At 38.9% G+C, this 14,784-nt stretch overlaps 1 protein-coding gene across 1 annotated transcript in view; it reads left to right on the top strand.

Moving 5' to 3' along the window:
* The window catches only part of LOC146489723 (uncharacterized), a gene marked incomplete at its 3' end in the record, with an annotated part of 83,995 nt that overhangs the window by 17,157 nt on the left and 52,054 nt on the right, over positions 1-14,784 (top strand). The window contains exons 7-9 of the mRNA XM_085104886.1: positions 2,535-2,915; positions 3,594-3,709; positions 4,800-5,082. Of these exons, the coding sequence (XP_084961012.1) occupies positions 2,535-2,915; positions 3,594-3,709; positions 4,800-5,082 (780 nt within the window). The remainder of the gene's footprint in view (positions 1-2,534; positions 2,916-3,593; positions 3,710-4,799; positions 5,083-14,784) is intronic.

Genomic DNA, 14,784 nt, shown 5'->3' on the forward strand with positions numbered 1-14,784 from the left:
CAGTTCTTTGCCGATTACAACCGAAAGTATTGTGCGTTTTTAATCAAGGAAATGCTGTTTTTGAAGTTTTGATTAGAAAGTTTAAAGTACAATCAAGCATAGTTATGTGCAGCGCACTGGTTTAACGAGGTAAAAAGTGATTGCGCGTGTTTCCATTCTCAACTTGTGAAACAGCGGCCGAAAAAGTCGCAATCTTTTATTTTCGCTTCCTTCACTATTAAAACTGGGTTTTGTGAACGAGTAATCCAGTCAGATGTCAGAGGAAGACACGGTTACAATTCGAAATCAGTTGATAGAAAATAAAGAAAACGTGACATTTCCTTTTGAGATTATCTCGATAATATTTATGCAAATTTGTAACGCTACGCCCGAGATGTAAACTTTCGAGGCGGTTTTCAAAGTCTGCGCTAAGGCAAGCGGACGATCATGTTGAAGTTACCCCGGTTCCTTGCCGAATTCTACCACAAATGTGCGTTTTTAATTGAGGGAATACTTTTTTCGAAGTTTTCATTAGAAAGATTCAAGTACAATCAAGTATGATCTTGCGGCGTATACGCGTATTGCTTGTGCAGCGAACATATTTCAGAAGCGATCATGTTACACTCCGCAAAAAAGCCGCAATCTTGTAGTTTTATTAGTTCACTTCATTGAGTTTGAAGTTTGATTAAAAAGAATTGGTGTAGCGTATGAAAAATTTAAGCATGTTTTAATTTCACAACAACGCCAACGGATTTGTGTTAAAAATAATACGCAGAAGGAAGAAACGCGCTGAAACAGATTTATCAAACGCCGACTGCCGGTGATTTGAGTTCCTTCAACTTTCGACCAAACTAAGAAAAGACTACGTGCAAGAGCCATGCGAAAATTGCTTTTGTTCTCTCTTATTGTTTGAGGTTCGAGAAATTAATCGTTTCCTCGAAATCCACCATCGAGATCCTCGAAAAATTCTTCGAGCGTCTCGATACTCGATACTCGAAACTCGAGCCTCGAACCTCGATACTCGATTCTCGATAGCTTCGAGGATCAAGGATCGAGTTTCGAGTCGAGACTGTCAACTTACATTTGCACGGTACTGTATATTTAATGTCATCGCAGTACAAAGTTAAACCCCAAGTGGATCGAGTATTATTACCTGACGAGTATTGTCTTAAGAGGGACTGATGTTGGTGACATTGAGCTGAGACAACTCAGTTTGTCGAAACGTCAAAAATGTTACCAATAACAGTCTTCAAAACAGTTCCTTCACTCGGACAATCCAACTGTTACAAATAATGATAAAGCATAAATTATAGTGGGATATGACGATTCTGGAAGTATCTTTATAGTGGAGACGCGCACGTAGAGCACGGTGGGTAAGAAAATACGGTAACTTATCGATGTGAGAAAGTTTGGTATGGTTTTGACGTCACTGTCCGTCCGTCCGTCCGGACGCAGTATCACAGGACAAATCCGATCCAAGTGTTTGGTTTTTGACACAAATCATGGTTTGCTGAAAATTTACCTTTAGGAATTTCCTTTACAGCTGCAGCACTTGATCTCCATATACTTTTGGCACAAACAAGCTGGCTTAAAGATTTGAATTCCAAAGAACCTGAAAGAACTCGTTGTTTTTGGGCACCAAATGAAGAAATCAACTAAATGTAGAAATGGCATGCTCAGCTAATCAGGAGCAAGTAATTTTGCCCTCGGTGAAAGGGGAATTAAGAAAAAATGCCCTCTACTATGTATGTTATAATAATAATAATAATAATAATAATAATAATAATAATAATAATAATAATAATAATAATAATAATAATAGTATAGGAATGCTCAGCTTTTAGATTTCGCTAATCATATATTTATTTTTTCTATAAGTAAGATATCGAAAGTGGGCAACATATTATTAATGCCTGATCGCCTATCTCCTACTAATGTCATAAAGCTCAATGGCAGGTCATTCAGTAAGTAGACAGAAGGTTATAGTTTTGATCCCTTATTGGAGAACTCGGTGCTTTGTTGTTGTTGTTGCTGTTGTGTTTTAGTGAGCCTATGTCACAGACTAGTGAAATATTTTACATTCAATAAGCATGCTTACAACACACCATCGTTTTTCTTCCATTCAGCGACATGCAAATTTTTATGGTATTCAGAACGGCTGTCATATGACTCTCATTTTATCGCTTAGGTCCCATGAGTCTCTCATGGTTTACGTATACGGTGCTAGAGTGTCCAGACTAGCAATCAGAAGGTCATAGTTTCTACTACTGTTAAAACGATGGATTTTTTTGCCGTGTATGTCTTTGTTACTGACTAATCATGAAATACATCTTTCTAAATTCTTGCCTGTTTCAATTCAGTTGGTTTTCCAGAGTGGGATGATAACAACTGTTAAAGGAAAAAATCATTGTTAATCCCCTAACCTTCCTACAATATATCTAACATATTTAATTTTTATTACTCTTCTTATACTCATTGTCCGTTGAACTGCAACTTGCAAGCCCAGAGATGGGAGCAATTGATTTGTAGCAAACAAAGACTAAATCCCTTTTCAGGTTCAAGATGTGAAGATGCTTGGTTTGATGTGGTAAATACATGCCTTCGTATATTTGCTGGCATTCATAGAACATGGGACGGTGCTCGTGACTACTGTTCACGTCAGGGAGGCGACTTAGCCGTTGTGAATTCTGAGATGAAAAGAAAAGCCATTGCTAGCCGTATTATTAACATCTACACTACGCGATTATTTATTGGGCTTCGAAAGAAAGGTGACTCATGGCAGTGGTTTGGGGGCAAGAATATTTCATCCGCCTTTTGGCATCCTGGGTTTCCAAACAGTGGGGCATGTGTCGCATTAAACAAACGCTCGCATGATTGGAAACTTTTCACAACGAGTTGTGTTCGTAATCATGGATTTCTTTGTCAAACAACTAAACGTAAGTATTTCTTGTTAGTATGAACGAATACGCTACTTTATAACAGGCAAGTCTAATCATGATACAACCTACTCTCACAGGAGACATCTTGTCGGCGGAATGAATAAGGCAACCCTTTAATCACAACTGGCCTTCGCGTTGAAACAAGAATAGATACCCTTTAGTATTGCCTAATTTCATACTCGGGGCTCTAAAGCTAGTTAGCCTCTGTGCCGGACAGAAGCCAGAAACGCAAAAACAAAATGGAGATGGTAAGAAAGAGTTCATTTGAAACAAAGGGTTCATCGGAATCTACAAAGACCATTAGCGAACAATAACTTGATGCAGTAATTGATTCCCTTCCGTCCTTGGCTAATAGCACTTTCTGGCAAATACACTTTGAAAATAGCGTCTACAGAATTAATTATTGGAGGCGATTTAACTCCGTAAATCTGACTTTTTTTACTCTTAAGAAAGTTATCAAAAATCACTCAAGATTTATTCAGGCGATATTGAAAGTCAACAGAACTGTGGGCAACGGTGAAATATTCCACGTGATCCTTACCGGCTTTTTTTTTTGTAAAAATTTATTTTATCCTTGTTTTTATATTGTAATATAAACTTAGGGGTAACAAATACTTTTTGAGCTTGTTTTGTTGGTTTTCGTTTGGTAGTAATTATTTTACCATCAAATTGTAGGGATCTATGTTTTGGGCCGACCGACTAGCCAATCATTGCAGGTCACAACGACAGGAAAATCATTTCATGCTGTTGATGGAAACATCGCTTCTTGCTTCACAATGAAATGGCAACACGTACGTAACCTCTCCTTTCTGATACATAATTGTACACTTTCAAGCACTTTCTATAATGCGCACAGAGCAAAGGTAGCATGCAATTTCTTTTCTTTTCTTTTTTTTTTTTTTGATTTCGGCATGGTATATTTTGTACTATGTAACCGTTAGCTGCAAAGGGCCCATTCTGATACGAAAAAAGACACTGATAACTCAAAAAATGATTGCATACCGTGGTGACGGTTTTCCACACATTTTTTTTTACATCGAACTTGAATGGGCAACTAGATCTTTAAAAGAAAGTTTCTTTTAAGGATCTAGTTGCCCGTTCAAGTGCGATGTAAAAAAAAGCAAAATGTGTGGAAAACCGTCACCGCGGTATGCAATCATTTTTTGAGTTATCAGTGTCTTTTTTCGTATCAGAATGGGCCCTTTGCAGCTAACGGTCACATAGTGCAAAATATACCCTGCCGAAATCCAGAGCAAACTACACAATGAGAAATCCAAAACAAAGAAAATTCAAGTTTGATTGGATGAAGTAGCTTTGTTTTGGATGTCTCAGTACGAAGCTTGCTCTCCTGCAAGACGCGTTTTGTACCATGTTACCGTAAGCCCAAGCTGCAAAGAGCCCATTTTGAAATACATGGGGGAAATAACAGTGTTAATTACACCGATGCAAATGCCGTGACGCTTTACAGTTCGAAATGTTCGACTGATAATGGCACTCAATTGAAATAAATGTTTCTCCCTCGTTGCATTGGTTCATATGGGGTTAAGTGACTTGTACGAACAATTTTGCCCTCTCAGGACATTTCTCATTTTAATCTGATTTTCGTTACATCGACAATGTGTGCGACAAATTGTAATTACTGAATTCTCAACCGACCATGAGTCTATGGCAAGGCTAATATCCATAAGCAAAAATGTGTTCATAATTACAATGTGACTATAGACTTGAAGGAGCAAGATTAACTCTAATCCCTCTGGTCCTACAAGATCCAAGCAGGTATATATCAAACTGGAAAAAGTCCAAAAAAGGTTAGAATTATATAATGATCCCTAGATCTTTGGAAATATTCACACATTTGTAGGATCTGTTTGGGTCTCACAGGGAAAACAGCTTTGGTGGAGTGTAGGTTTTGGTCGAAGAGCGTTCGTGTACAAAATCTGGATAATGAACAGACGAAACTGCTGCTTTACTAAAATGCCCCAGCTACGGGCTATTTTAAGCAACAACAAGCAAACTGAAAATGCAGATTGCAAGGTCTACAATTGGAAAAATCAACGGAAGAGGCTAATGATGTGTAGGCCGTCAATTATGGCAACAAACTTAACGATTCTTGCGGATGAAGTGGTCAATTTGATTCTCTGCGAAGTGTTGATAACTGCAACAGGTAGGAGATATTTGCCGAAAAATTGTGTTTACTTCATAGGATTCTGAAAGATGTTGGTTGGGGTACATTTTACTTGGTATGGTATGGTAACTTTATTTAGACACGGTAAATCCTTCAGCAAATATTATAAAGAGATAAAAGATAAAAGATAACCAAAATCATACCTAATAAAACTAACTAACCTAAACTACTGTTAACCACATACTAAAAGCTGCTTTACAAGGATACCATGTTAGAACTCATTCAAAACTGTGGTGACGTAGATTAAATTTAAAATCATGTGAAGATGTTGCTGCACAAAGGTCACTTGATAGGCTGTTCCACAACCTGGCTCTACTATAAGAGAAACTCTTCTTTAAATAATTGGTGCGGGGCTGCGGAAGAGCCAATTTATTTTCAGTATTACTTAATCGATATGATGTTACATCGTTTCGAGAAACAAATCAAGAACTCAGATATTCAGGGGTTCATTCCATGCACGTAAAGATTTGTACATCATGTTATCAGCTGATTCCAATCTTTGGTATTTTAGTTTACGCCAACCCAGTGCACGGAACAATTCATCGATGTTAGAGTCATATTTGGCGCACATTAAAATATGGGCTGCATGATTTTGGAACTTCTGAAGCTTTTCAGAGAGACCACTGCCACAGTTGCCCCAAGCAACACTACAGTAATTAAAATGTGGTTGAACTAGGGCGTCATATACATCAATTAATATGTTAAAAGGTATAAGATGTCTTATTCGCTTAATTGCGCCCAAAGCAGAAGCAATCTTTTACATTTGTTCTGTAATTATGACATTCCCAGTTCATGTTTTGGTTGATGTGCACACCAAGAGATTTCGTGGATGACACCTGCTCCATTGAATGGTCATTTATACTGAAAGAAGGAATATCAGGAAATGTTGATAACTTCTGTCTCAACGCAACTAACATGAATTCAGTTTTTGTTAAATTCAAGGTCAGTTTATTGGCAGATAGCCATGTATACACCCTGTTTAAATCATAGTTAAGGCAGTCACCAAGATGTTTTAAATCTACAATAGCGAAGGTGAGGCTGGTGTCATCTGCATTACATTCTAGGTTGTGAAAAATACAGACAATTCGAGGCAGGTCATTAATACATAATAGAAAAAGTAAGGGTCCTAGAATTGTTCCCTGGGGAACACCACATTTGACTTATTTTGGAGTGGACATAAAGGAGTTCATTTGACAAGTTTGAGTAACAGAGGTCTATCTATTTCCGGAGTGTTTTTTTTATTTCCGGAGTGGAGATTTTACAGTTATTACTCAAGACATATGCACTTTGTCCTTAATAATCTTAAAAGAGTGTACTTTACAGCTGTTATTAATCAGGAAATTCACCTCTTACGATTAATAATCGTGCATGTTACAGTTAATAATCGTTCTATCCACGATTATTAACTACATTTGACAGATTCTATAGTTAATAATCGCAAAGTACGCAATTATTAATCGCGTTTAACAGGACATACACAGGGCAGGAAACTTTCTTCTCAATTTGCTTGTCCATTCGGACAAGTGCAATGTGTATTTTACTTGTCCGAACCACAAAACTACTTTTTGTGTTTTCTTGGTCAAAACAGCTATCATGGGGCAATTTGAGTTGACAGCCGGCCATTACGAAAATTATTACGAAGTCAACCACTGCTCTTTACTGCGCTTGCTTTGAAATAAATCTTACCCGAACGAATTCCTTATGGGACTATACTTCCCTCAAGTTTTACTTTTAGTTTGCCCGTGAGTTCGCGAATGATATTTTGCTCATTTTCACTCTTCGTCAAACAACGACGCGAGCAACGCGAACAGAATTTGTCACATACAGCAGTGTGATTTATCTGAAATGTTTGCGAAACTTTTCAAACAAAACGAAGATCTTTTCAAGTCTTTTATTTTGAAATAAGCATAAGAAAAATTTGTCTTATGGTTTCACAAATTCAATCGATTTGACGTTTGTATTTTATTCGCGTTTCGAAGCTTATAACACACCGTGAAATCAACAAGTGGTCGAAAGCTTCAGCGGCTGTCAAACTCGCATAATTATATTTTCGCTAATTTGCACCGTTTCGCGCACAAGTTTTGGGAACACATGCTTTCAAATAAAGAAAAAAAAAAGGAAAATGTTAGGTAGGTCGCTTTGACCTGATATTATTTCTGCTTCTGAGAATTTCTACGGAATTAAACTTAGAAATTGATCTTAAACTGGGAAAGAGAAAGCCTGACGAAAACAATTGAAAACGCTATCTCTAAATTCACTCACCAGCGGTACATGACAAATTAAAACAATAAACCGGTCGTAAAAACTACTCATAAACTGAAAGCTGAGCTTAGATTTTGAATTAAGTAATAAATTTAATATATGATACAGTCTTCGCCCTGTTTACCTGTGCAAAATACGATTAACAACTGTATCTGGGTCGAAGCGTTTTTAATAGGTCTTATCACGGTTTTCGACGCCATTTTGACAAGTAGGCAAACAGGCTTGAAACAACAGCGTTTGTTTGGAAATCCGATGTCAAATAATTTTCATAAAACATCGCTTGTGAGAAATTCATGAATTGGAAACTTTTGGTACTAGGAAAAGGATGTTAAGGAAAAAATTGGAGGGATGTAGCTGTGCCAGAAAGCGTCCAGTCGTGTTCTGAACTTTCCATTTGTCTGTAAAGCTAAGCAGCCGTGAACTGCTACTAAAAATAGTTCGCGGGGAAAAAAATACAGGGAAATGTATGGAAAGTTTGAAACACAACTGTACGCTTTCTGGCACAGCTACATCCCTCCAATTTTTTTCTTAAAATCCTTTTCTTAGTGCCAAAAGTTTCCAATTCATGAGTTTTTCACAAGCAATGTTTTATGAAAATTATTTGACATCAGATTTCCACACAAACACTGTTATTTCAAGCCTGTTTGCCTACCTGTCAAAATGGCGTCGAAAACCGTGATAAGGCCTATTATGCATGCAAAGTCGACTACTTTGACAAAACAGAATTCTGTATCAGTTACAGGTCTGATGCAAATCGAAGCGCCGCCAAAGTACGACTAGAAAACTTCGAAAACGAGATGTTTTCATGCGACGGGAATCCAGCGAAATTCAATGGTTCACTAATTCGTCGAATCCGAAGCAGGATTTATCGGTGTGGTCTCTACAAGCTAAGTACACCTTCGATTCGGTATGCAAATCTTACAATGTAGATCCGTTCAGTCAAAACAATCGGGGCTTCTAATACAACACTCATGCAGTTTTTACAACATCGTTTAAAAGTGTACTTTCTACGACGGCGAGTAGTAAAAATGCTTATAACGCCCCTTTTGTCAAACAGGAAGATTATGCAAATTACTGTCAAATTCAGACAGAACGGTCACAATTCCAGTGTCACCGTCATGCAATACTGTAAAGAGAGGGTTTTGCCAATCAGCTGAAATTTACCGGAAAGCCGCCTACAGCACTAGGAAAGTTTTATTAAAAAGTTTTTGTTTAGTGTTCTTTTCAGGAAAACAATGTTTGAGACTTGTTTAAAACACGGTTCTGCCAATGCGAAAACTTCGACGTGTTTTGCGGTTTTTGATTTATTCCATCAGTAGAACGGCCAATTTTAATAACCCTATAAACTAGATAAAAAAACATATTAAACAACAAGATTATACTCAGATGGCTAAAATTATTTTCATTTAGCCAGAAATACAATTTTTACAAGCAGTCATTCATAAACTTGACGACCAATTCTGTAAGCTTAAGTTAAAGTACTTTGCGCGGGAAAAAAAACAGTGAATCAGAAATCAAATAATCGATGGACAATGCTGTGTAGGATACAGTAGAGATATTATACTATTTAATACGTTCTTTTATCCCTTGGAATTTTAGATAATACATTCACTGAATTTGAACTCACCTTTTATTCCGGTGTTTACTCGTTCACCGATAGAAGCCGACGGAAGGACAGGCCTCAGCGTTGTTGTGATACGCAATTCATTCTGGGGGGGGTCTTGACCTTTAAATTTGGTCTTTCCACAGCTACCATGGATTTAAGGTTACCGTGTACCTTCAGGGGTGGCTTCACTTTAACGGATGTAGCGCCTCTCGGTTACATCACAGATACCCAAAACCCTATATCAAATTAAAGCTTATAGAACTGGTAATCCAAATATTTCATTGCTTTTTCAAGAAAATAAATTCCTAATTTTTCCGCAGTGTCGAAACTTGAAGGCACGGTTCGTCTTTCTAGAGTTCCAACTCAACGCAATTTTTATATTTTGGAATTTTTTTCTTCTTCTCACGGTCAGGATCCCAAAGGCTAAAAAAGCGTGTCGGGGTTTTCCTTAATTCGATTGCGTTCAAAAGTTACGGAACATTTTTAAAACTGCAAGGAAAACATGCGGAGTGAACGCACAGAAATGGCTGTCAAGGAAAAATTTTTAAGAATTATCAAATTCCCCGACACCCTTTTGTTGATTATACATTTTTCTAGCATCTGGCCAAATTTTACAGAAATCGGCCAAATCGTTGTTGAGTTGTAACTCTTGAAAGTGTCTCCTCGAAGTGGAAATTAAAGTTCGAGAAAACAGCGCTTGAAACAAACAGGTACCGCCCCCTAACGCCTTTGCGGAAAATTAGCCAATCATTTTGCAAGCTACTTTTTCTTCCGGTCACCTCCTGTGAAAATTTTCTCGCAGTTTTGCACGTATTCACGTTCCAGGGTAATCAACTCCTTCACCATTTTGTTGGATATCTGCCGTGTTTGTTGTAATCTGTAATCATTATGGGAAAAACAAAACGGGGACTGAAGCCGTCCTTGTCAAGCAAAGCTGTTGGGCCGAAGCAGAAGCGGCAGAGGCGGGCAAAATTATCAGCGCAAAGAGCTACGGAATTATCGGGGAACCACCGTAACCGCATGTATTGTCTCAGGCAAAACGAAAATTCTTGCTACTCTTCGAAAAGCCGGCGAATACATCTATTCGAGCGAAATATTGTTGAGGATAGCGAAGTTTCGAGATTGTTTATCGAAAGTTTTGGTGAAAATTCGCTCTTGAATGAACGTTCCAAAACGTTTATTAATGCTGCAAATGGGAAACAAGTATCCGTTTGACGCTTGAAAGAAAACGTTTAAACGGAACCGTTTAGAAGAGTTGACTCAGTTTAACGCTTTGGAAATTACACTAATACAGCAAGTCTTTGTGAAAACGCTACAAGCAAGAGTGGCGACTGTTCGCCTTACTAGTTATCTTGTAGCGACGGCTGACGTTGACGAAAGATCAAGACAGTAATTATTATGCCTCTTGATTCTTTGCGTTATTTTTCATTTTTTTTATTTTCAGCTTGCCGAGACTTGTAAGGTTTACGCACCCGAACACAAGATTCAGTGATGTGATAACATTCAGCCCCAAATAGTGAATAATAAAGAAGCTCATGAAGCGCGATTCACGGACGCGTGAATTGAAACAAGCGCGTCTCCAAATATTCGCTTGGCTGGAAGATTTTAAGGCCTTTACCTACTTTAAAATATACCTTAAAGTTTTTGTGTTCTTCTATCTTAGTTTCGTACTCGAACAAACGCAAGTTCTTCCACTAAATACAGGATATTCGGAGTGCAGAAACGTGAGGGGTTCAAGACTATAGAAAGACCGTTCGCGCGACTATCGCAATGGGTGGCTTTATCAGCAGCAATATGCTGTCAATCAAAGTAAAATTTTACTTCCGGTGGAAATCGCTTACGTTCCAATTTCTCGGCAAATAATCACTCTTTTTCTAAAATTCTTTTTTTGTTTGTAAGAGCTTACTGTCAGGTTTATTTTTATCTAAAAAAACGAAAATCCAAAAATTTTCTCTCTGAACGTACACGGTAACTTTAAACAGCTAGCGATGATTAAATGTTTAAAATTGACGTTCACTCAGCTTCCGCCGCTGGGAGATAAAATAATCGCATGCAAAATTTAAGTTTGCAAAGTGTGCATCCCTTGCCAAGTTCAGGATCAACCGCTGCGAACATGAGTGTAATCCGCCTTTGATGTTTAGCAATGCAAAATCTGTTCCTTGTGTAATTCAGCAGGTTCAACAGGTTCAGCGTCTCCGAACGTAGCATGCCATGATGTGATGTCAGTAAATAAAAGCATGTAATTTTCATGTGTTCTCACAAAAGCGACAGCGGTGACCAATTCTGTAAATGTTCCTGGATCGTACTGTATTTCTTTTAAGATGACGCTTACGCTTATTTTACAGCGCAAAGATGTCCTAACTCATATTCGCCAACTTTGCAATGTGTAAATTACAGTAAAAGAATTATATATTACAGATTGAAACTTTGCCGTTGTACAACAGTGAAGTGAATGCCTCTGTATATAAAAACGACTGAAATCTCGCTGTTGTACAATGGCGAGGTAAATGCCTCTGTATATAAAAGTGACTGAAATCTCGCCGTTTGTACAACTGCGAGGTAAACCGTCTGTATAATGGAAGTCATCGATATCTCGCCGTTGATCATCGGCAAAGTGAACCGTCTGTATAATAGAAGGCATCGGTATCTCGCTGTTGATCATCAGCGTAGTGAACCATCTGTATAATAAAAGGCATCGTTATCTCGCCGTTGTTCATCGGCGAAGTAAACCGTCTGTAGAATGGAAGGCATCGATATCTCGCCGTTGACCATCGGCGAAGCGAACCATCTGTATAATAGAAGGCATCGATATCTCGCCATTGATCATCGACGAAGTGAACTGTCTGTATAATAGAAGGCATCATTATCTCGCCGTTGATCATCGGCGAAGTGAACCGTCTGTATAATAGAAGGCATCGGTATGACGCCCTTGATTATCGGCGAAGCGAACCGTCTGTATAACAGAAGGCATCGATATCTCGCCGTTGATCATCGGCGAAGCGAACCATCTGTATAATAGAAGGCATCGATATCTCGCCGTTAATCATCGGCGAAGTGAACCGTCTGTATAATAGAAGGCATCGGTATCTCGCCGTTGATCATCGGCAAAGCGAACCATCTGTATAATAGAAGGCATCGGTATCTCGCCTGATATATTAGTTGGGGGGAATTGGAAGCTTACAGAAAATTTACGAAGATTAGTCACAGAAAGGAAAGACCGTTTCCTTCCCCTATTAGATTCCCCAAACAGAGGCATTTAACTTGCCGTTGTACAATGGCGAAATTTCAGTCTCCTCCAGAAAGGAAAGACCGTTTCCTTCCCCTATTAGATTCCCCAAACAGAGGCATCCACCTCGCCGTTGTACAACGGCCAGATTTTAGTGTCCTTTATATACAGATGCATTCTTTTCGTCGTTGTACAACGGCGAGATTTTAGTTTCTGTTATATACAGAGGCATTCACTTCGCCATTGTACAACGGCGAGATTTTAGTCTCCTTTATATACAGTGGCATCCACTTCGCCGTTGTACAACGGCGAGATTTTAGTCTCTGTTATATACAAAGGCATTCACTTCGCCGTTGTACAACGGCGAGATTTCAGTCACATTTATATACAGAGGCATTTACCTCGCCGTTGTACAACGGCGAGGATTTGATCTGTAATACATAAGTTGTTTAATTACATATTGCAAAGTTGGCGAATTTTTACTCGTTCTGTATATTGAAACAATCGCATAATATGTGTTTGTCTGATCACTGAAGCAAACACCCCCACCAAATCTATCATTAACAGTCCTGTCAGAACGGATCATGTCATAGCCCTCAACTTTTAAGTCCTGGTCAGAGATACTACCATGTAGCCTTGTCTCATTGATAGCCAGCAAATCAACACAATTATAATTTAAAAGAACCCGAAGTTCAGCTAAATGTTTCAGTAGACTCATAATATTTAAGCTAGCCATTTTAAACTCGCAGCCCTTAGGAATTATAAAAGCTGGATTGCATCGGGAACTAGGTGGGGTTAAAAGAAAATCAGAAGCCCCCTCCCCCCCCCCCCCCCCCGGCACAGAGGATGAATGAGAATTAAATCAATGGACAATATGATTAACTAAATTACTTGCTAAAATGGGGATGCCGTCCTTGTTAAGATGGAGCTTCTGATTGTTTACGCATGATTCATCAATGTTTGGGTGTTTAATAAAACCCCATCCATTTTGGTGACAAAAGGAGTTGATGACTTTGTTACAGTCGGTTACCTTTTTACCGAGACACTCCTCATCATAGCGCTGTGTCAAAGCTGAGATGGTGACTTTGGTGGCAGGAGAGGAAGACGAAATTAGGTTTCCTAAGTGAACAATCTGTTCAGCAACAACAGGTGAAGAGTAATCCTTGAGGTCATTGGTACCAACATGGAGTACAATTTCGCTAGGCTTAAGTTGCAGGGAAGGCTGTAAATAAAGCTTCATGTCACCAACTGTAGCACCAGGGAAGCTTCGGACTGTCACACGTTGCTTTGCCGCACGGCTCAATAGGTCTCTTGCGAGACCTTTAATTATGGAATCGTTAATGATGGCAGTTGTATCAGTTGGAGTGTGGCTCTCAATCTGCTATAGCTTCAGTTTCATCTTGATTCGATCCTTTATTCTTCTTTTTACTCTTTGAATTCACCTTATTGAAGTCAGCAGTTTCAATAGCCTGATTCCCATGCCTGTCTGATAATTCAGCGAGCTTAGCAGACAAGACTCGATTGTCGTTGTTTAAAATAGTTATGGTTTCTTGTAGGATTTTATTCTCAGCAATCAAGTCTGGGTTCGGTAGTTCATGTTGAGAATTGTTTGTGGATTCCTTTGATTCCTTTGACAAGAGGCGCAGGGAGGTGAGAAGGCATTGTTTCTCTTCATTAGCAATACGCATCTCATCTGCATATTGCGGGCGGTTTTTACTCTTTGCAAGATCAAGTTTTCTGAATCTCACAATTTTTTTTCGTAATCACCGATTCTACTGTTGTCAGGCAAAGGATTGAGGGTGAAAGAATTAATTTGGTTCTGTAGCGAGATCACATTAATTTGCAGAGATTCAAATTTCTCGAGCAATTTAGCATTAAGCTCACCGCAATGACAATTATGAATACATCCTTCAACGGTATCCGCATTGTTAGTGCGAGTTTCGGCGACAAATTAAGTTCCTCGACCTCTTCTGAGTCCTCAGTCAACGGTTGAAAAACTTGAATTCCCAGTGTGCTTTTAGTTGGCGGTTGACAATTACGTTCACTGGACTAAAGTCATTGGTTAGTTCAGTACTTTCGGCACTATCTTCACTCTTGTCGTCATAATTCACCTCGTTTGGGCAGCAGGCACACTCTTCACAATGTCCTCTAAAAACGTCCTAATATCGCCACATGCACTTCCCTGTATCTGTAGCGTCTTAGTGATAAGATAGAAATTAAATGTCGCGCAAGGTAGCTTTAGAACGACACGAGAGCCTTTGCACGATCTCTTTAGCTTACCGCTAGTACAGTCGCCATCTTCGTTGCCATCTTCATTGCCCTTGACAAATCTAGCATCAACGAATTGTTCAAGTTCATCTGCAGAGCCATTCCTACTGAACCGGCTTTTCCTTTGATTGAACGACAAAAACCGATCAAGGTGCAACAAGATCTCGTTCGAAGCACTGGAAATAGCTGATTCTGAGATAGGGTTTGCGGCACAAGCGACTGCACGTCCGTTCGCTATCACCGCTGATTTCGAGAGCTTGATGATACTTAATGGAGAGTATAGTTGGAAACATAGTTGCGTAAAAATTCCAAATGTATG

Source organism: Pavona decussata, unplaced genomic scaffold, assembly GCF_977016875.1.
Source record: "Pavona decussata unplaced genomic scaffold, jaPavDecu1.1 SCAFFOLD_4, whole genome shotgun sequence".
In the NCBI taxonomy this organism is placed as follows: Eukaryota; Metazoa; Cnidaria; class Anthozoa; order Scleractinia; family Agariciidae; genus Pavona; species Pavona decussata.